The 22,610-nt window shown below is 39.0% G+C and overlaps 1 protein-coding gene across 1 annotated transcript; it reads right to left on the bottom strand.

Moving 5' to 3' along the window:
- Positions 1-215: 215 nt before the first annotated feature.
- On the bottom strand, positions 216-19,274 carry MCM6 (minichromosome maintenance complex component 6). Its single transcript, XM_063318407.1, has 17 exons — positions 19,119-19,274; positions 17,698-17,844; positions 17,132-17,242; positions 15,773-16,022; positions 15,179-15,344; positions 14,594-14,739; positions 13,701-13,851; positions 11,003-11,144; positions 10,058-10,199; positions 9,837-9,944; positions 8,699-8,854; positions 7,505-7,633; positions 7,038-7,199; positions 3,964-4,099; positions 2,214-2,378; positions 1,188-1,327; positions 216-654 (listed from the first exon to the last, which is right to left on the bottom strand). Exons 1-17 carry the CDS (start codon positions 19,229-19,231, stop codon positions 541-543), a joined length of 2,478 nt encoding a protein of 825 aa, XP_063174477.1. The 5' UTR covers positions 19,232-19,274; the 3' UTR covers positions 216-540.
- Positions 19,275-22,610: the final 3,336 nt, after the last annotated feature.

Below are 22,610 nucleotides of genomic sequence, written 5' to 3'. Positions count from 1 at the left end.
CACTGGCCTTTCTGAGTACGAAACAAGCAACACACATGCTTTGCGAATTTTGTCCCAAGCATAAAACAAAACTTGGCTGCTTTTAGTTGGGATATGCAATATGTTTTATCTTGATCATTCCAACCTGAAAATGGCTGTTTTGGGTATTCCAAGTATGAAGCGACATATTTTCCATTTCATGCATGCTCTTATAAACAAATCATTTTGAAACTGGATACATACATAGTGAAGTTGTTTGTAATTTATTGGACACAAATAATAAGAAAAATTACAGAGTAAGATTGCACTACTGAACTATTGTGTAAGATTTTTAAAATGGAAAATACAGAAGAAACAGATGGCAGCTTTAAAAAATAGCTTCCTTCACCAGGCTTTATGACTTTTCCTTTTATCTCTATAAAATATTATTTAAAAAGACACGGTAGGCAAATTCTGAGATAAATCTTGGATTAGTCAGCTGTCTACAAGTGATGCATATCAGCTAGTGAGCCATTATCTCACTGGTATGAAATGGACTTTGTAGCACTGCTTTCTCAGTCTCTAATCTTCCAGCAAGTAGTTAGGATTAACTACAAGATAGGGGTCTTCATCAAAGCTCTGTCCTTCCCCTGAATCTTTTAATCCTGAATGTGTGAGTTCAATTAGAATGTGATCCTGAAACAGAGAATTCTTGGTCAGATCGTATTTTAAAAAATCAGAAGTGCAGTCACTACTAAATAAAATGTCATCACTTTCACTTAGACCGATTTCCAAGTAGCAATTAATATTTTGCTATCTCAGTCTTGCTTGCTCATAAAACTACGAATTTGTACAACACTGCAATTTTAAAAATCAGGAGGAGAAAGGTCTATTTTGCATAAATGATAACAGAAAGCATAAGATTGCAACTTTGTTTTTCTGCTCAGAAGTTAAAAAGATTTCCATTGTCTAAGTGTGCACAGAATTCCAATTTATATCTAGGATTAAAGACCAGCCTATGCACCTTAACTCAAGAATTTGATCCTTTTAACACAGTGGCATATATGCTTTAAGTGTTTCTTTACATATTTAAATGCAAACATCCATAATAATAAAGTTTTTTTTTATTATTTGTATCAGACTTTATGCAAGGAGCTCTGAATAATATTTTGGCTTCAAACAGAGCCCCAGGCCTTTGAGTATACACACACACACACACACAAACGTACATAGTGTGTAAGACGATGAATAACTCTTTCTATTACTTTCTTTTTATTGATAAGTTCTTCTTCAGAATCTATTTCAGATTCAATTTCCTTTAAATACCAATTGATAAGCTCAGTCTTTTTTAAGGCAGCATCATCATTTTCTGCAATCAAGAGAAAATAATTTTATAAACAAGTTAATAATACATTTGGCAAGTATATAATTTTTTTAGCATATTAATACCCATACCTCAATCATCTTTGCAACCTTGCAAAGACTGATAAAAATGGTACGCCTGGACTGTTAAGCAAGTTTATGGCTGAGATAAAAATTGCAGCATTTAGTACAAGGTCTCTGCCTGCATATGTACTGAGCACGTACACATCACAAAAGGAAAGCACTCATAGTACAGTGCATTGGAAATAAAGCTTATGTCTAACAACCTGGAACTTCCAGTCATCTGCATTTTGAATGCTGTTTATGAAGAATTCAATTCCTTTTCCTCTACCTTAGCAGCGATGGAGTTGTTTGAAATACTGCAGGCATCCAGAGGTGGGGGTAGAGATGAATTCTCTTCAACAATGGGACTAGGAGGAATTGACCTCCATGTAATTCCTCAAACACACAACAGTGGACAACTATGCTTACATATCTACAGTATCATGGAGTTTTCCCTATGAAGACAGCAATTTGCATGGACTACATAAGGAAGAGATGGTAATTAGTGCTTCCAGCTTTGAACAGAATGCTTTTGTTCCAAATCTAGAACTATCCAATTTCATTATCCCTAGCCAATAGCCATATATATATATAAAAAAAGTCCACACAATTACCATATATTTGCTGTGTTTTATCAGAATTCAGACTTAAAAGTCTTTATTTCTATCAGAGATCTTCCATTTATTTTCAAAATTCTTCAGAGTGTGTGCTGTGATGAATAACTGATGAGATGAAGAAACTCTTCATATATTCTAACATCATTTGTCAAATAAGGGACAAATCTTAGAAGGGGGGCATCCCTGGTTCCCCTGGGGCTGATCTGTTCTTACCTTCTTCAGATCTCCTTAGATGCATTACAATGAGGTTAGAGATTCTTCGATATTCAGGAAAACTAAGTCTCAGGGAAGCCTTTGGTGCCACATCTTTACTTGAATCATCTGCATGGTCACTGATGCCATTCACCAAGCCATTAGTAGGTACATTGTCTCCATCTCCTAAAAAACAGGAACAATTTTGTATGCATTAGGCTGGAACTGATAAACCACTGTGAAACTTATCAGGAAATAAATTGCTTTAACTAGTTTCCTGCTTTATTCACTCAAAATAAACACTAACAAGCATAATGACTGTCAAGTCAAGTTGTTTTCCTCAAAGCTTCTTCCTATCATTCCTTGTAATAGGAATGATGCCTACTCTCTCTGTTGGTTTGGGTGACTTGAGAAGTTGAGGATTCCAGACCTGTTCTGGTTCAACCCTTCCACATTCCTTTCGTGAAGCTTTCAAATGGGAGGCTGGCTGTGATAGAATACAAACCCGGTCCTGGGAATGGGGAAGGGATGAATGAACTGTAAAGGGAGGAGTTTCATAAAAAGACAACTCAGTGCTGGGAAAGAAATGTGAAAAAGAAATTCAAAATAGCCCAGTCTTGCTTTTGTTGCGGTAGATTAGGTTTTCCAGATTCTGTTATTATGCCCTGCCACAATGAAGTGCATTCCTGAAATCCCTGCTGTTCCTCTTCCTCGACCTTGCCTATCTCAAAGGGCTGACCCTGGCAAGGCAATATGATTTACATCCTCCTAGATCAGAAGAATTTATTGTCCTTCAGGATGCTTTATCTCATAACTCATGACCATGTGGTTTTATGTGGCCCATCAAGTCCCTTTTTTGTTGCCTTGGAATCCCTTCTAACCATGATCGTTGAAAACTGATGACACAGTTTCTTTTCATTCTGAGATAGGAAAAAGATGAAACCTGTGGTCAAAATCCTAAAATAGTTTAAAATAAATAAATAAATGAAGGACACCCTCCCATCCACAATCTTTTCACATATGTGATGTGGTTCCATTCATTTTGTTCACTTCAATGCCTCTTCAATACTGTGGCATATTCCTTGGGCACAAAAAAGGCATCCTTACCATAGCCGTTTAAAAACAGTCAGTGGGGTTAGGAACAGTGGAGGCATTATTTTCCTTCAATGTAATCAAATCTTTCCAACAGAAACATTCACTCACTCCTTTCTGCAACTATGCAGGTTTGGAGACATAGTCTTAACTCTAAAGTAAACAATTATGCTAGTTTCATTAGGTCACTCTATGTTGTTAACTATTTTGGCACCATTCTCTCACACTAACTCAGAAGTCAGTGCAACTTTCAATGGGGCTTACTCCCAGGTAAATGAGTAAAGCTCATGTACAGCTCCACAATAAATCTCTCTTGGCATTTAACAATAGGTGTCATTAATTATTGAAGATGTATAGAAAAAGGCCAACCAAATCTGTATTCAACTAAAAGCTTTTTGGAAATAAAAAGCTTCCTATATTATCACTTAAAGTTAGTTACAGTGGTACCAAGCATGTCTATTGTCAAGGAATTACTAAACGTAGCAGTAGTAATAATTAGCTAAGATTGACTTAAAGGCCCCAGAACCATTCAAATTGGATCGGAAGCAAGCAGACACTAAGAAATAGCACTCAGGATTTCCAGAGTAGCCCTGCTACTTTGCCTTTTTGTCTTTGATGGGTATCTCCTCACTTGAAACTGAGAAACACATTGGCTAAGACTTATCTGCAAATCACTCACTGGCAATTCCATCCTGGTCCTCAGGCTCTTCAACTGATTGCTCTTCATCTTGGTCTAAATTGATATCTGGAGTTTCAACTCGGATGATTGATTTGTTCAATAACCTGAAAGCTTCCTTCACGTGTTTTGGATGAACCTTGTAAGAACATTTAGGGAGATGCAGATGAAAATATTTTCTTCATGTACTATAGTATCATCATAGCATTCCAGCACAACTTTTACAGATAAAGCATGGAAGAACAACACAACTTTTACCAGAGATGGGAATCTGTGGCTCACCAGATGCTGATGGACAACTTCCAGCAGCTTCTCCTATTGGCTGGGCTGGCCAAGACTGCTGGGAGCTGTAGTACAGCAACATCTGAAGGGACACAGATCTCTTTTCTCTGAGGGTTACTTTCCAAGTCATTCCTTTTTCTGGCAAGGAACAGAAGGAATAAATTACACTAGATTTACTGTCAAAAGCCAACAGCTCTTTATATACATGAAGGAAGGCATATAAAACTACTAAAGATGGTATCTTTTAATGAAGAAATTGGTACAGGAATGCACAAGTTTGAATTGCCAAATTGCTCAGGAATATTAAAGACTTCTATGTTATACACTTATAGAGCCTTGTGTGGCAGAGAGTGGTAGGTGGCAGTATTGCAACCACTCTCCCCATGACCTGAGTTCAATCCCAGCAGAAGCTGGATTCTTGGGTAGCTGGCTCAGGTCGACTCAGCCTTCCATCCTTCTGAGGTCAGTAAAATGAGTACCCAGCAAGGTGATGACTGGGGAAGGCAATGGCAAACCACCCCACTATAGTCTGCCAAGAAAATGTTGCGAAAACGGCATCCCCCCAAAGGGTCAGATGTGACTCGGTGCTTGCACATGGGACCTTTCAACATTTTCACATGCTATACACAATACACTTAATCCAATTACTGAATTAACCCATTTTCTGAGTTTGCACAAAGCTAACTGAACGAACTAGGTTGTACATGCCAAGCCACACAAAGCAAACCAAAGATAAATCTAACCACGGTTAGCATATTGAACTGCAGCTGTTAGATTTGTAACTAACCTAATTAAGGGTGTCCATGATTGCAGACTGTTGTTTAAATTGTCCTTTTTAAATTTATTTTCTGTGTCTGAAAACTGTTCTCAGCAAAATTAGAAATAGAGAACACCAGGCCACTTAAAACTGTATATAGATTTTTGAACTTGAGCTTTTGCAATCCTACAATATTCATGTGAATATTAGATAGTATGATTAACTGGTGAACATTAGGGGTTTAAACAAGTGGCAGCACTTTATTTGGGATCCAAAGCAAAGCAGGAAAGGGCCACTTGGTACTGGGATAGGAGACCATGATGGAAATCCAGGGCTGTAGGCTAGATTGCAAAGTTGAAAAATGCATCCAAAAGAATGCGGTGGCAAAGCAGTTCCATTGTATTAACAAGAAAACTGCACAGATGTATTCATGTATCCATTGGAGTTTAACTCAAGGGTGTCTTATTAATCATAAGTATAAAATTTTCCAGCAAATGCCACATTGGTAAGTGTGGTATATTTTTAGAGGAAACCATAAACAGGGACAATCAAACGGTGATAGTCAACTCAAGGAATGATCTCCACTCCCTCTTATTTAAAAGCTTTAATAAATATTATATAAATAAAAAAATCGTTTAAAAGAGAGGGAAGGTAGTCAAGACTGATGGGGTGGAACTACCAATAGACTACACAGCAGACATACAGACCAGCTACAAGTACCTTGGTATCACACAGTCACATGGGAACCACAATGAGGAGGCAAGGAAGGCAGCAACATCCAAGTACCACCAAAGGATACGACAGGTCCTGAAGAGCCAGCTCAATGGGAAGGACAAGATCCACACCATCAACATGTATGCCCTGCCAGTCATCAGATACCCTGCTGGTATAGTGAGCTGGCCAAAGGAGGACATGGAGGCTGCTGATGTGAAGAACCGGAAGCTCCTCACAATGTATGGAGGTTTTCACCCCAAATCCAACTCCCAGAGACTGTACATCAGCCAAAAAGAGAGCGGGTGGAGTCTGGTGGATGTCAAAGCCACTGTCCTGAATGAAATCCAGAGCATCCAGGAGTACATCAGTAAGATGGCACCTAAAGATGAACTGCTGAGAAAATGCCCGAGGCAGCAGCAGAGATGGGAGGAAGATCAAGCAGAGGAAGTGCCATGGCAAGACAAGACCCTGCATGGGATGTACCATCGACAGACAGCTGAGGTGGCTAACCTTGGGAAATCCTACCAGTGGCTGGAAAGGGCTGGACTAAAAGACAGGACTGAGGCACTGATCATAGCAGCACAAGAACAGGCACTAAGCAACAGATCCATAGAAGCAGGGGTCTACCACACTAGACAGGGCCTAAGGTGCAGACTCTGCAGAGAGTCCTCAGAAACAGTCCAACACATAGTGGCCGGGTGTAAGATGCAGGCAGGAACAGCATACGCTGAATGGCACAACCAAGTAGCTGGCATTGTGTACAGGAAGATCTGCACAATGTATGGGCTAGACCCTCCCACGTCCAGATGGAAGATCCCACAGAAGGTTGTGGAGAATGACAGGGCTAAGATCCTGTGGGACTTCCAGATCCATATGGGCAGGAAGGTACTGGCCAATCAACCAGACATCGTAGTAAACAAGGACCAGAAGACAGTGGTGGTGATAGATGTAGCGGTGCCAAGTGACAGCAACATCAGGAATAAGGAGTATGAGAAGCTGGAGAAGTACCAGGCCTGAAGGAGGAACTAGAGAGGAAGTGGAAAGTAAAGGCCAAAGTGGTCCCAGTGGTGGTAGGAGCACTCAGGGCTGTGACTCCTAAGTTGGGAGAGTGGCTCCAACAGATCCCAGGAGCAACATCAGAGCTCTCTGTCCAGAAGAGTGCAGTGCTAGGAACAGCTAAAAGACTGCATAGACCTCTTAAACTCCCAGGCCGCTGGTAGCAGACCCAAGATTGAGGAAGACACATACCACCCATAGGGGTGAGAAGGGAATTTTATATATAAAAGGAATGACCTTCCCACTACAGTCCGTCAGATGTAGCTACCTCATCACAGCAATGCATCCGTGCCATGGCTTCCGACAGTCGTATCATGCTTTCCAGTTGTCGTACTGTAATTCTCCATGATGATTTTGTAACACCAGAGCCATCCCTTTGGCGTAAGCGCTTATACTGTTCGACAATAAAATCCTCTGACTCTTTAGAAATCTATTGGAAGAAGGAAAAATGATCAAAATAATAGTCCATCCCTGCTATGGTGGAATTCGGCAGTATTTTCCATTTAAAAATTGCGATGCATTTTCTTGCTTAGGAAGTAAGATTTCATTTGGCAACATGGAGGAAAACCAGTTCAAAATGACATTTAAGTTCTCTGCTGGATTAAGCAATAGAAGCCCTAAACTTTAGAGAAATTCAAGGAGTCTCATTTCAGTGAATTGGAAGTTACTGCTATACATCCCATATCAAAAATATACTATGTTTAAATAATAAGCAAGTTTAAAGATTCTCATTACCTTTGGTTTAAATTGCCTGGCAAAGAGAAGGTATCTTCGGATATCATCAAGCGTATAGATACGATCGATTGATTCATCTATCCTGGAATGAAGATCCACAATACGCCTTGCAATAGCATAGTCTGTAACCTAAGGAGAGATATTAGGCAACATTGCTGAAGATACAAGGAACAATATAATAGAAAAAATTGGTATGTCCAGATCTGCCACTACCAATAATATTGGTGTTACCTTACTCTCTTAAATAATAACTTCAACAAAAACTCCAATGAGGGATCATATATGACATGATTGAATACCATCTTTGTTCCGACAATGAATTCATTTGGGTTTTGTGACATTCTGTTTTAAAATTATTATGTGATTATATTAGCTTTATATTCTGCCCTTATTTTGTACCACTCAAGGTGGTGTACATAATACTCCCACCCCCTCATGTCCCAACAACTGTATGAGGTGGGCTGGGCTGAGAGAGAGTGGCTGGCCAGCTTTCTAGAACTCATGGTGTCCCAGTTCCCTGTCCAGCACCTTAAATGCTAAACCAAACTGGCTCTCAAAGTGAATTATCTATCACTATCACCACCAAGCTACTGCATCTTACATAAGTTTTACACAATGCTGAAGCATCCAAGTAACTCCACAACCATCTGTTTCATGAAGTTCTTTCTCCCATTCTGCTGAATATCCCTATCCCTGGCATTAGCATCCCTTTGTGTCCTTTCACCCATTTTTCAAGGAGAACCCCTGAGTGGTTTTTAGGAGAAAAGAAAGATGGATATAATAAAGAGAGAGGAAATTTCATCCACAATTTCCTTATATTAACCCAGGTAAAAGGTAAAAACTCCCTTAAATCAAACTTGGCTCCTGATGGATCCAAGCCATTTCATATGTCCCATTATCAGCAGTTAAACAAGTATTATTCAGACAAGGTTATTCTTACTCCACATGTATTAAATATTCTGTTTCTAACCAGGTAAAATTTGCACATCTTTAATATCTAATAAATAATATGCTCAGAATGTTAGCATAGTATAGGAAAGCATATTAAAATATAATGCAACTAATAAGCACAAAATCCAGCTTGAAATTCCCCTTTACCCGGATAAAAATGGAAAGACAGATTAAAAAGACACAGAATTGTATTTCATAGGTTGCATATAATTTAATTATGTACGCTAGTAAATTATGCATTACCTCATTGCATTCATCCACAAGAACAAAGAAGAGATCAAATCTAGACATGATAGGGGCTGATAGGTTTATATTCTGTTTCAAAGACTTGGCTCTATCATAACGTCCACCAACTGGATTTGCTGCTGCCAAAATTGATGTCCTAGCATTTAAAGTGGCCTGTTAAAAACAAACGAACGAATAAAAAATATACCGCCCCCTCAAAAAAATTACTGAGAAAAACAGCTGCTATGTGGATATTTATTGTATAAAACTGATCGAACTGGGAACAAATAGTAGAAAGCAGGGAACACAAATTATATTCTTTCCTTCTTATATCTATAAAGGTAAATATTATTGGGACAAGCAGATACCTTTTGATGAATTTTGTTACTATATGATAATTCTATTTAAGCCTCCAATCTTGTCCCAGTTAACATAAACCTAAACTGCTAGCTTCACCCAGACTATGCATATCTGCCTGGAGCAAGGACTGCAGCCTGAATAAACAAGTTGTCTTTAATTCGATGATTATTACTTTGGAGCAATTTAGGTAGGATTGTTGCCTAACCATCTAAGTTTACAGCAGCACCCAATGGCTTTTTCAAGCAGTCTAGAGCACAAAACTCCCCATTTTGCATTGCAACATGAAGTTGTATGCTTGAAGTTGTTCAAGAGCAGTTCTTTTGATATATATACACAAAGATGACTCTCACCAAAAACATTACTTCTTCCATATATAATTAGATGTTAGTATTTGGAAAATATTGGCACAGGGCCTGGTTACTCGAGGAAGCACCTATCTCCCATAATATCCACCCAGCCAATTTGATCTGGCAGGGTTGGTGCGCTCCAGGTTCCTTCAGTTAAACAATGCTGTCTGTTGGGACCCCAGAAGGGCACCTTCTCTGTAGCAGCCCCTGCCCTCTAGAATGAGGCTTCCCAAAATCTGGACAGCCCCCACTGCACTGGTGTTTTGAAGGGCCTTGAAGACCTGGCTCTTCTCCCAGGCCTTCAGTGAGTCAAGCCCCCTTGGATTGTTTTCTTTAAATATAATTTGTATTAAAAGCTTTAACAGCAATAATAAGAACTAATACAAACTAAAATAATCCATAACAATCCAAAAGACTAATAACTAGCAATTCTGGCAATGCATTTTTACCTTAACTCCTGCTTTAGTAATGGATATAGTCTGCTGTTCCATTGCTTCATGAATGGCAACTTGGTCCCTCATGTCCATTTTGTCAAATTCATCAATACAACACACTCCCTGAAGAAGAATGCAAGAGGAGATTTATCGATCCTCACTTCCATTTCTGGGATAAATAAAATAAATGGCTGTCCTTTTTTGAAGTGGAAGGTATCACAGTTGAGATAGCTTACATTATCTGCCAACATTAGCGCTCCAGCTTCAATAACGAATTCATAGGACTCTTCATCTTTCACAACAGCAGCAGTTAAACCAGCAGCACTAGAGGCCTTTCCACTGGTATATACAGCTCGGGGGCTGAATTCCTCCACGTGCCTGTTGGATTACAAATTTGTAACTTAACGAGCAGACTTTACAAAACATTTCAAGCTGAATTATGTGTTTTGCATCTTTCTGATTCTCAACACGTGACCCCATTTTGGGAGGCAAGAAAGGTCCTTGAAAGGATAATCAAGGTAAGAAACTTGTCCCCTTTTTCTTTTCAGCTGGCTTCGAAGCTATCCTAATGCAGATGGTTGCTAGCATAACGTTGCTTTCAGTTGCAGATAAGCTTGAACGTGCATTCTGGAAGATGCTCCAAAGGCAAGTACTATTATCAGTCCATCATTTGTTGTCATCATTTAGCCAAATCCAAATGGTCCAATATCATCACATCATCTACTCTACAAATCACGGAATGTAGAGACCATATGCTGAAGGGGAAATCGGCCATCATGCTCAAGTGGTTGCACACAGGCTTGAAAAACATTGAAGAAGTGAAAAGAAAAAACTTTTCATTGCACTTTCTTATACCTGGTGAAACTTTTCAGGGTGAAAAATTTGGTGCAGTCCTAACAATAACTATTACAACTACTGTAACTTGTTCTGTCAACATTTTTATTAAAATAAAATTAAATTAGTTAAAATAAAATACACAACTAACATCCATATAGATTTAGAAACTTAAGCCAATCCTAGTCTATTACTGTATTTTCGTTGCATAAAAACAATCCAGAATTTTTTCTAAATAATCTCTGCAACTTTATTTATAAATTACTTCACACGTATACAGAGATGCAGAGATCTATAAGCCACACCAACCATATAGCTAGCTCTGCCTTAGTGTTAGAAAAACTTACTTTAAAAATTGACTTTTGGCAGTACTTGGATCACCAACAACGCAAACATTGATGTCACCACGCAATGAAGTACCCTCTGATGTTGTCTTAGGAACTCCACCAAACAGCATAAGTAAAATCCCTCGCTTTACTTCATCATTACCTATACCACAGTAAGTAAATGTTAGGCATATTAAAAGTTCTTCAAACACATGTATTCTGAGTAAATTCCTTGAATAAATGCGTATAAATGAAAAGGCAACCTATTTTTTAGCTATTTTAACGTTAGCCTTAAACAATGCTCAAAACTCAGTAATGCTGCTGTAACTGAACAGCATCAACCAGGCCAACAATCATAGGAAATTCTCCACATTCATTGTTTCATTCCATCTTTTCAAGATATACTGAACATGATCAAAAAGCATTAAATGGGAACATGATGTTGTATGGCCTCCTTATAGCCTATAAGTGTTACATCTAGAGTATTAACATGACTTTAGACTGCTTATTTCACTTTTTGTGTGTGTGTACCTTCAAGTCAGTTTTTGACTCCTGGTGACTGCCTGGACAAGTCCCTTCAGTTTTCTTGGCAAGGTTTTTCAGGAGTGATTTGCCATTGTCTCCTTCCTGAGAAAGGTCATCTAGCTGGCTTTGTGCCTAAGGTGGGACTAGAACTCATGGACTTCCGGTTTCTAGCCTGATGCCTTTACTACTACACCAAACTAGCTGTCTACTGCATGATAGGGATATATATATACTCCTTGGAAGTATTTGGAATCTACTAAGACCTCAAAAACTGTAGCTTTTTGTGCATGATGGATAGGTATAATAATTGTTTAAAACACTTGAAGAAAAAATCTACACCCAATTTCCAGCAAGAATGTTAGCATGTGTTATTTATAAATATTTGAGTGTCTTTGTCAACAAGGGGCAAGGAAAATGATTTTTGAGCAATTTGACCAAACTTTTATGGAATTATGTGAATGACATCATTTCTGATGCCTTTTTTCCTTTCCCTTCCTTTAATGTTATTTCACATTATTAGTATAGTCTTATGTATAGTATGTCAACACTTTTAAATTTCTTTTTGTTATTTCATTTGTTGTAATAAACTATGTTTTAAAAATTCATTATTTCATTATACCTTTCTACTATGGCACTGAATATGACTGCAAAGAGAAGCCCTTTCTGGGGAAGGGAGGGAGGGGGAAGGGTTTAGAACCAACAAGACCTTTTAGAGAAAGGTTGGAGGAGAAAAATTATCTTCACTAATAAACACTTTATCATGAACTACCTCTCACAGTGTTCTGGAGGGCTCCAACCTCCAGAAGCAGCTTTTCAAAGGACTGCAGGGGGAAAAAATAAAAATTATCTCCTCCACTGAGGACTCCATTCATGAGAACTCTAGATTCAGCCCATTATCTCTAAAATATGTCTAAGTCAGAGGATTATTATAGTTCAAAACTCTACATTGGACTGCTGACACTTAAGATGGTTAAACAGGCCAACGCTGCATTCAACTAAAATAAGCAATTCAAAACAATCTGTGAAACAAAGTCCAAGTTTATCATTTTGTTATTAAAGTGCAGAGTATACTTGATAAGCAAAGGGATAAGAAAGGTATACAGATTACAAGACTCCATCAAGCTTCTGAGGTCATTCTCCCTTCGATGGATCTCTTGCCACCGCAGGACAAATTGTTGTTTATTCATTTAGTCGCTTCCGACTCTTCGTGACTTCATGGACCAGCCCACGCCAGAGCTTCCTGTCGGTCGTCAACACCCCCAGCTCCCCCAGGGACGAGTCCGTCACCTCTAGAATATCATCCATCCATCTTGCCCTTGGTCGGCCCCTCTTCCTTTTGCCTTCCACTCTCCCTAGCATCAGCATCTTCTCCAGGGTGTCCTGTCTTCTCATTATGTGGCCAAAGTATTTCAGTTTGGCCTTTAATATCATTCCCTCAAGTGAGCAGTCTGGCTTTATTTCCTGGAGGATGGACTGGTTGGATCTTCTTGCAGTCCAAGGCACTCTCAGAATTTTCCTCCAACACCACAGTTCAAAAGCATCGATCTTCCTTCGCTCAGCCTTCCTTATGGTCCAGCTCTCGCAGCCATATGTTACTACAGGGAACACCATTGCTTTAACTATGCGGGCCTTTGTTGTCAGTGTGATGTCTCTGCTCTTAACTATTTTATCGAGATTTGTCATTGCTCTTCTTCCAAGGATTAAGCGTCTTCTGATTTCCTGACTGCAGTCAGCATCTGCAGTAATCTTTGCACCTAGGAATACAAAGTCTTTCACTGCTTCTACATTTTCTCCCTCTATTTGCCAGTTATCAATCAAGCTGGTTGCCATAATCTTGGTTTTTTTGAGGTTTAGCTGCAAACCAGCTTTTGCACTTTCTTCTTTCACCTTCATCATAAGGCTCCTCAGTTCCTCTTCACTTTCAGCAGGACAAATACAGGCATGCAAATAAATATACTTATAATCTAAAAAGATAGAGAGTGTATCTATACTTGCAACTGCAGACTATGTTACTTTCTGTATCCCAAACACAAACTACCTCAAAAAAGACTGCTAACAATTAAATTAATTGTTCTGATCCCTGGTCTTCAGAAGAGATAATACTTATGGAGAAAGTTCCAGAATAGATAGTTTATATAATTCATTTGAAAGCCTTCCAAAAAACTTAAAATAATACTTCATAATTTGGTCTTACCATGTATGGTGGGAAAGAGGCTTGTACAAAGGTTGTGATACAGATTTTTGTCTTGGCTCATTTCAAATACCTTTTCCCATTCCATTACTGACATCTGATTTTTAATGCTCTCTGCAGTTTGTTCCTCATCTCGAAGTTCTTTGCCACCAAACTAAGATTAAGACAAAATGATAAAAATTCAAAATACTGCAGAAGACTAGAAAGTAATTTAAGAAAGCTTAAATCTTGAGGCAGAGATAGGAGGTATGTCACAAGAAACAGTCATCAAATCAAGGAAAAAAATTATGGATTGTGCTGTTTCCCCCATAAACACATTTTAAAAATGAGATGACTGTGAACAGTGTATGACTTCAGAATGCAGGTGGCAGATTACTCCCCAAATTCAAAGAAGTTCTGTACGTAGAAAGCTAACATACAGGTATCAGAAAATAAAGCTTCTAGTGTAAAGTTCTCTGCTATTGTAGATTTTGCAGCCAGCATCTACACAACAACTGCAAAAAGAATCTGCAGTAGTCCAACCATTTGCCCCCCTCATTCTTGTGCTGGAAAACCTGGTGAAGACTCACTGGGAGCCCTGCTTTAAATTGGGCAAGTGTGAAGACAAACACTTAGAAAGCCTATCTGAAAGAGAAAGAGCTAAGCACAAAATCTCATAATGGGGAAAAAGAGCCTTGCTTCAGAATGCTGACAATCTCTATATGATAGACTACATGCAAAAATTATTTGCTAATTATTTAACATATGCTATTATCAAACAAAAAAATCTTTAAGTACGAACTTCGACATTCAGTAAGTGGGAGTACAACAACAACAACAACAACAACAACAACCCAATCCCACTACTGGTTTCTTCAAAATGATCCTTACTGCTACTTCCCTTTAGCAAGACTCACCCTAGGGTTTGTTGGTGCCACGTAACAGGCTAGGAAGACCAATTTGTAGGACAACTCTCTGACTCCAAGTGCCCGAAGTCCCCTGATACCTTCAGTTTCATAGCCTTCTTTTCCAGTCACACGAGAACCAGTTTCTGCTCGTACACCTATAAAATGAGGTCTTTAAAGTTCTGCTCAAGAAATACATGCATTGAGAAAAAAGAACCAGCTACCCACAAATACCCCTCTAAAGAATTTAAGAGGACATTGGACAGGCTACCATCACAGAGTCCCAATTCATGCATCATATTAAGCCATGGTTTGTGTTAACCACAGCTCACTGAACTAGCCCTAATGACTGGGATTCATACATAGCACTAAGCTAAACACCATGACAGCTTAACTAATCCTAGCAAGAGAATAGTTCTAGGACTTCTAGAGTGGCCTGCTTTCTGAAGTTCTAATTTTTTAAAAATCAGGAACCCCCAGTCTATGCGATTCCTAACCTGCCGTTTAAAGCAGCCTACTTCAACAAGGCTATACCATATGCTTTTGAGAATATGTAGGTATCTTCAATACTGAAGACTCTAGATAGGATTCACCAACCTGGGGTAGATAGCTGAGATACATCTGGCACGACAATGAGAGAACCTGTGAAGTCACACTTGTCACCAGCCTGGGCAGACTCTACGGCTTCAGCACGCAAGATGACTTCAACGCTGCGAGGAATGCTCCCCCGGGGCAATTCGGCTTGTGTTTCTTGAATGCGAACCTGGGAAGACAGGAGACAGTAAAATGCCAGACCTTATAAAGATTAAAAATTAAACCTCCATATTTCTAGCACATGGACAATAAATTGCAGCTTGTGCATGTTTTTATACAGAATTGATCTGTAGCTAAGGAAGTTCTAAAAGAAAGCACATGGAAGAGCATTAAACAGACTCCCTTTAACTTCACGACTAGGAAAGCAACAAATCTTGTAAGACGTACTGTCAGAAAAGCAGGCTTGTTTCTATCCTACAGTGATTGGTCATGATAAAAAGCAGAACAACGGAACTCCAAAGAAATAAGAAATTTCACAAATAAACATTAAAGTGGACACAATGATAGATGATTATGCTGGCATTAAAACCATTTTTTTGACCTGAGAATAACATACTGCTGTTTAAAAAACAAAGACAGAAATTCCAACTAAAATACCTTTTGGAAGTCAACAAACCGGGATCTGTTAGTGTCCAAAAGAAATCTCTTCCTATTGGCACAGACTGGGTTTCTACAGATGTTGGGCTGTGTGTACTTGAACTGCTGCTCCACATCTTTTATCACTGTCTGGCAATCCAGACACAGAAAGGTCCCACTTACAAGCTCTGGGTGAACAGGGTGGGTGCGAACTACCTGTCCGCTAATACGCATGAGGGATCCAATTCGGGCTGATGTCATTTCTCGAATTCTTTTCAGGAAACAGAAATCAAATTTAACAGTTTTTCAGTTTTAATACACAATTCAGAAATTCAGATAGCAATTACATGGCTGATCATGACCTATTGTTTTTTGTGTTATGCTAGCCTTGGCAAGTACAAAGCATTCTGTAGCTAAGAAAAGAATGTTCCTGCTGTACTATCAGCTAAGACAATGCACATGGCTGTACTGACATCTGTGACTTTAGAAGGGCAATGTAATCAACCCTTTACAGCATTATAACCAAGGAACTCCAGCTGCAGAATTTCCATTATGCCTCACCTAGCTTTTAAATTGGGTTGGATAAGATATCTTTATTAAATCCTGTAAGAATTCCAGATGAAAAATTACACAAATATAAGACTACATTAGACAAGCTATATGAAAGTTGAGGCCATCTTTTACATACCCTATAGAACACCAATGTTTCAAAATTTATTTATTTATTTACAGGGCCTATAGCTGCTCAACAATATAATCATACATAAACAAGGAATGAAAACATTCAAGAGCAAAGTAGGCCAATTCACCAGGAATAGTCACAGCAACACTGTCCCCAGAGGCTTGATGAAACAACCAAGTCATTACAGGCTTTCTGAAAGTCAAGAGGGGGGGGGTATTCGAATATCTGGGGAGAAAATATCCCAGAAGAGTGGGGCAGTGACTGAATAGGCATGCTTCTGTGGCACCTGTAGATGACAATCTCTAACTGAAAGGACATGTAGCAAGCCCATCTTACTGCATCTTATCAGATGGACATTATGTCACACAGGCCAAGAAGGCACTCCTTCAATTTATTTAGAGGCACATTGCATAGATTTGCCAGCAGCCTTTGCTTAACTGTTCAGGGCAATGCCAGAATGGATTCTATAAAGCAACAAGGGATTACATATTAACATCCGCCTCCTGATGGACCATGCTTCTTGTGTGCACAACAACTATGTAATCATTGGTGGTATATTGTATTTTGCAGTTTCAGGGATGCTGCCAGATTCCAAATTCTCCCGAATTGTGGATAATCACATGCAGAAATGCCATCTGCACTGAACTGATATTTCCTTGTTACTTAACAAGTGACAACGTAATCATTAAAATTCTTACTTGTGCCTAGTAGGTAGATTTTGGAAAGCCACATAAAAATCTTTGTTAGGAGGAACATTTCCATGGTCTTTGGCAAAAGTTTTTACAGCCCGACACAAGAAAGGATAGACTCTAAAATACAAGAAAGAATTGTAATTGAAAGAATTATGTAAGCTTTTGCATCTCTCTCATAAATTCCTCTGTTGGTTTAGAAGTTTAATGAAATAGACAATGCTTAATGCAAATTAAACAAACAAGCATAAATATTGAACTATTTCCTGCCAAGCCAATTCCATCCACCATCCACAGTACTTTGCAAACCCTGTTTTTCTGTATTTCAGAAAAAAAAAGTCACATTCAAAAGGTTGGACATAATAGTTAGCAACTGGCCAAACTATCTTAAGATGTGAACTGCAGATTATCATAATTTTTTATTCATCTGTAAACTCATTAGCATAACATTGTCTTAAGTAATTCCTTGATACTCTTGAAAACTTTCCCACTAAAACTAAGAATAGGTCAAACTAGTGATCTTGAAACTACCACTTCTATAATGATTATCAAATGAACATTTTGGATATTCTTACCTATAGAACTCTTCTTGGATTGTGGTAGTGAGTTGTTGATTGAATTGCTCCAGATCCTCAAAATTTACAGTTAATGTGTTTCTCTCTGGACGAATCAGCTCTTCTGCATCTTGCAAGTATTTAACTTCTCCATCACTATTCTGGAATCTGAGAATAGCAGTATTTTAGGGGACAATTTTGCAGAATTATTTCCTACACAGCAACTTTATTTATATATTACAATTACACAGTAAATATGAAAGGATTACAGTGAGACCCCATTACTTAAATAATTCTGCAGAATGGAAATTGTTCTCTGTGTAATGTATCAAATATTTTAGCAAAGTTTGACACAATTATCTTTGTAAATTAACATTGTTTTGTCTACAATAGAAACAAAACATTAACAGAGTTTTAAACTGTGTAAGATAATGTCATGTGAAAAAAATGAAACATCTGTTTAGGCCTTTTTTTTTGCAACTGATGTATTAAAATCAGAAGCAGTTCAGGAAAAAGCAGCTTGTTTACATAGCACTGTAAAATAACTTCAAGCAAATTTAAATAACCTTGCACATATTTACTATATATCATAACCTCAACTGAGATTTTATTCTTTTACACATGCACATACATGCCTTGGTGCAGTCTACTTTTCATGCACATTACTCAGAAGAGAAATCATTAAACAAGTGAAAGTTATATTGGAGAAAAAAGCCAGGATAGCATTGTTAAAAACCAAAAACAGAAAAAAAAAACTAGGTCATAGCACAGAAATGTTAAGCTGCTTAAGAAGCAGAGACTAATTGACAGTTCTTTTATGCAGTTTGTTGAACTGCTATACTCCATGACTGGCTTTATGTTGCTGTTGTTTTTAGAAAGTCATCCTGCTTTATGTTCCTTGAGACAAATACAGCAAGGCACCCAGGGAACTTTTATTGTTATGTGACACATTAGGTAATAAGCAAGAAATTGAACATCCAAATGCATAGTTCCATTATCTCCTGGGAAAGGGTCTAAGCCCAGCCATAGGTCTAACATCAAAGAACATCTCTGCCTGAGAAATACAGTCAAAGCCACTGAAAGGCTCTAGAAAGGTACCAGCACCAGAACTGCAACGTTAAGGTATATAGAATACCACTTTTCCCTCCATTTCTTCACAAAAGACTGCACAAGTATAAAACCACGAATGTCAACTCAATGGTTTTTTTTTCAGAGCTACATATGTGTAAAACTGCAGATTTTAGAACTAATAATTTGTATTCTGAAATAACTTCCACTGAATTTGAATGGCCTTATTCCAGGTCTAAAGTTTTACTTTTTAGCCCAGTGAAATGGGAATGAAGGCGAAATGGAGGCAAAACACACGTCCCCAAAGAAGATCCTGCCATTGCATAGTTGCGCCCACCGAATACCACTCTTCCGGGTATTACGGCTTCACTCACTCTTCGAGAAAGTCCTGAAACAATTTCTGGCACTTCTCAGCCACCTCATCACGGAGCTGCTTAAGCGCAGCCGCCGCTGCCAACCCAGCCTCCCCTGCCGCTACAAGATCCATAACGTCTTCTCGCCGCCGCCGCCGCCGACACAAGCAATGGAAAGAATTCGCGCCACTGCCGAACCCCACGTGGCACAGTCTAGCCAATCAGAAGCTTCATGGGTGGAAAGCCCGCCCCCTTCGAATGTTCTCAGGGGAAATTTTCGCGCCAAATGAGACTCAAGGAAGAGGAAATAGAAGGTAGGGGACAGGAAGTGGGAGGAAAGGAACGACGTTAAAGGGGCAGTCTGGGAGTCAGAAAATGAAAGGTGGGATTCAGTCTTAGTTGTAAACCACCGAAAGGAAAACGGTTATCATTGCATACTTGGTTACGTTAGTGTTAAGTCATTTTTGGTGGAAGGGGAGGAATTCACCGCACAATGCAGTCTTATAAATGGCTACTCAGAAGTAAGCAGCATTGTTCTTGCAGAAGCAAGCAGAGATGTTGGGAGAGAAAAGCGGTACAGTAGTAAAGGTTTGCTTTGCGGAATGCCGATCTCCCTGTGCGGAAGCTGAAGAATGCTATTCAGTGCTCTTTTCTCCTGGTACCTATTCAGATACTCGATTAAACCCCACATGTCTTTTTTTTAAAAAAGGGAATCAAGTCTCAAATGACTTAGATGGATATTATGATAGGGCTACAGGCTGCAAAAATACGGATGACTATTAGATGACAGCAAAGAAGGAACGTTTTCTGGAGGTCTTTGCTCCCATCTTGTGGTCTCCGGGTTTCACAGCCAGGTACTGCAGTCCTAATGCTGTACTTTACGACTTCACTAAATGTTTGCATTAGAGGTAACTTAGATATTTGGAGTTTGGGGGTTTCATTTTGACCCTTTGTAAACCATCTCAGCATTTTTTTTGAAAAGAGAAGATTAAAAAAAAGGTCTAAGAATACATTGCAGCTGAATGGATTCGGATCAACTGCAGACATCAAATAACAAATATATGATAACATACAATAATATAAAGTTTGTAATAGGAACAAATCAAAAACAAATAGATTTCAAAGTAAATAAATAAACAAAATAAGAGTTTAAAATGTCTGAATAAGTTTTCATCTGGTTCCACAATGATAGCAGTAGCAGTGTTGGTGGCAGCTGAGTTACAGTTGGAAGGCATTCTTGAAATGATTCTGCCTAATTCCTGCCTTCGCCATGGTTAAACCAGTCCTGGTTTTCTCAGTCCAGTTTTCTGCATTTGTATGAGGCACCATAAATGAACTACAAATCATACTAGCTGAGTTTACACAACATGCTAGCCTGAAACGTGTTTGTTTAGCTTGGGATTCAGTTTGTAGGACAAACATAACGTTTGAATGTCTCTGAGCAAAGAACACAAAGAAACGTCTCCCATTAATAGTCTTGAAATACCAGCAATTTCTCACAGGAAAGTAGAATTTTTCAAGCAGCCTTTTTCTGAGCACCTATGATATGTTTCATTTGCTGAGATTGTTTTATTCGAGCTTCTGGTTAAAGAGCTACAGTATCTACATTACTATAGATCAAACTTTCAGAATATTTGGAATTGTTCAAAATTGCCTCTGAAAAGTTGGCATTTTGCCAGACTTTATCAGTTAAGACCTAAAAGCATTGGATTTCCCCTTCAAGCTTTTGAATGCCAACTTTTATATTTCTTGGCCCTTTTCTTTCATTAGGTTAAGTATTTTTTCTTTAATTGGAGAAAAGCCAAAAAAGCAAGGCATAGAATAACTAAAAGTCAGTAGTTTCCTGTTGGAGCTGGATAAAAAGCTACAAGTTAACTGCACAGCTAATGAGTTTATCCTTGAAGATTAGGATGAATGTACAGCAAGAGACATCTTCTCAGATAGGAAATATGCTGAGGCTGCAGTGGGAGCAATAAATTGCTGGCTATAATGGCAAAATATTATTTAAAGCTGTGAGAATCGTACTCACGGAATAAATTTGACAAAGTCTTGAGAAGCAGCAAAAAGATTTTATTAACGTTCTTGCAAGGACGGGTGCCCAGCCAAAATAGGCACACCCCTTCACACAAAGCATGCAGTTTTACTCTCTACCCCCGGCTGGTGAAATCCCTCCTCCTGTTCCCCATTGGATAGGTACTTGGGAGTTCACAGCCTATCCGAGACGCCTTAGATTTTGCAGGAAGTCCCGCCTTTGTTTATATCTCCCATTCCTCACATTTTACCTTCCCCAGTCCCCTATTTATTCTTTTCTTTATAAGGCAGCTAGCCCCCTTGGGGGTAGGTTGGGGTCGTGTCTGACCACAAAGTTCACTAGAACTGGTGTTGAGCATATTTTCAGCATCAGTTAGGCAGCTTCTTTCCTTAACACCTGTCAGCATAGAGATACTATCTTCTGTTCCCCGGACCACATATTCCACATCCTTAATATATGGTCAAGCAAGCCTAGCTACTAGAAAGCAAGCTTCAGTTAGCAAGTTACTGAGAAAGCAAGTCCTGTTCTATTGTAGGCCTTGCAAAAACAACATCGCTATCCCCCTTTCTCACAATTCCCCCCTTTTCTTTTTAATATCCTGTTGCTTTTGGCAGCTTTACAATTCGGTCTCATCTGAATTTTCTAATTGTTGGATTAGTTCTCACAATTCCTGTCATATTCCTCTTTGTCACCTAGACCACTCTCACCTTCTTCATCCATTAACATCAGAGTTTCACTGTAAGGTGGAGATTTTAAAGGCATCTGTTTAGAAATTGCAGTTTCTATTAGTCTTTGCATTAATCCCCTAACACAAAGAATTACACAGCATCCCAATGCCACCAATACTCCCACCACCATGCCCAGTGAGGTGAGGAGAGATATTATTACCCCTTTCTATTTACCAAACCAAGAATCCAGCAATCCTGTAAGGGAGGTGTCTACTCCTGAATTTTCAGCCAACTCCTCAGACAGTGTGGTTAGACCTTGTAAGGCCCGAGTAATAATTCCATCGGGGGCTGTGTTGTTTGGAATAAAGGTATAACAGCTCCCCCCTTTCATTACGCAGACTCCCCCTTTCTCTGCCAACAGCATATCCAATGCCATTCTATTTTCCCAGGCTACCCTACTAGTGGCATCTAATTGTTCTGCAATACCTTTTACAGCATCTCTGGTATAGTTTATGAACCTTTGTTGGTTATAATAGATGTAGTTGATCCAATCCACATTTCTGTTGATCGTTACCCACGAAAAAAGAAAGGATTCAAATCCCGCTAAAATTTGGTTTCTAGCTTTGAATTCATCCGGCACTTCCCTAGGTACTCCTATTTCGTCTATACACACTTTATTGTCAAATGATCCTCTCGGTGCATCCCTCTTATTCCTTCTGGGTTTTAAAGTACCCCTTTCAAATGCCAGAGTAAATGGAATGGCCAGTTGCACTAAGGTGCAAGTACCAGCCCACAGGGAAGGAAGCGTAGGTC

The sequence above is a fragment of the Candoia aspera genome, chromosome 1 (assembly GCF_035149785.1).
Source record: "Candoia aspera isolate rCanAsp1 chromosome 1, rCanAsp1.hap2, whole genome shotgun sequence".
NCBI classification, from domain to species: Eukaryota; Metazoa; Chordata; class Lepidosauria; order Squamata; family Boidae; genus Candoia; species Candoia aspera.
The sequence above is the reverse complement of the archived record's forward strand: the minus strand, read 5'-3'. Positions and strand labels throughout refer to the sequence as shown.

What these genes read in the sequence shown, in the direction of transcription:
- MCM6 (XM_063318407.1), bottom strand. Translation starts at nt 19,231, where the DNA reads ATGGATCTTGTAGCGGCAGGGGAGGCTGGGTTGGCAGCGGCGGCTGCG. An exon ending in GCCAAAAGTCAATTTTTAAA is followed by an intron (nt 10,200 to 11,002) that starts GTAAGTTTTTCT and finishes GTAATCCAACAG; the next exon opens with GCACGTGGAGGAATTCAGCC. An exon ending in CGCTAATGTTGGCAGATAAT is followed by an intron (nt 9,945 to 10,057) that starts GTAAGCTATCTC and finishes ATTCTTCTTCAG; the next exon opens with GGAGTGTGTTGTATTGATGA.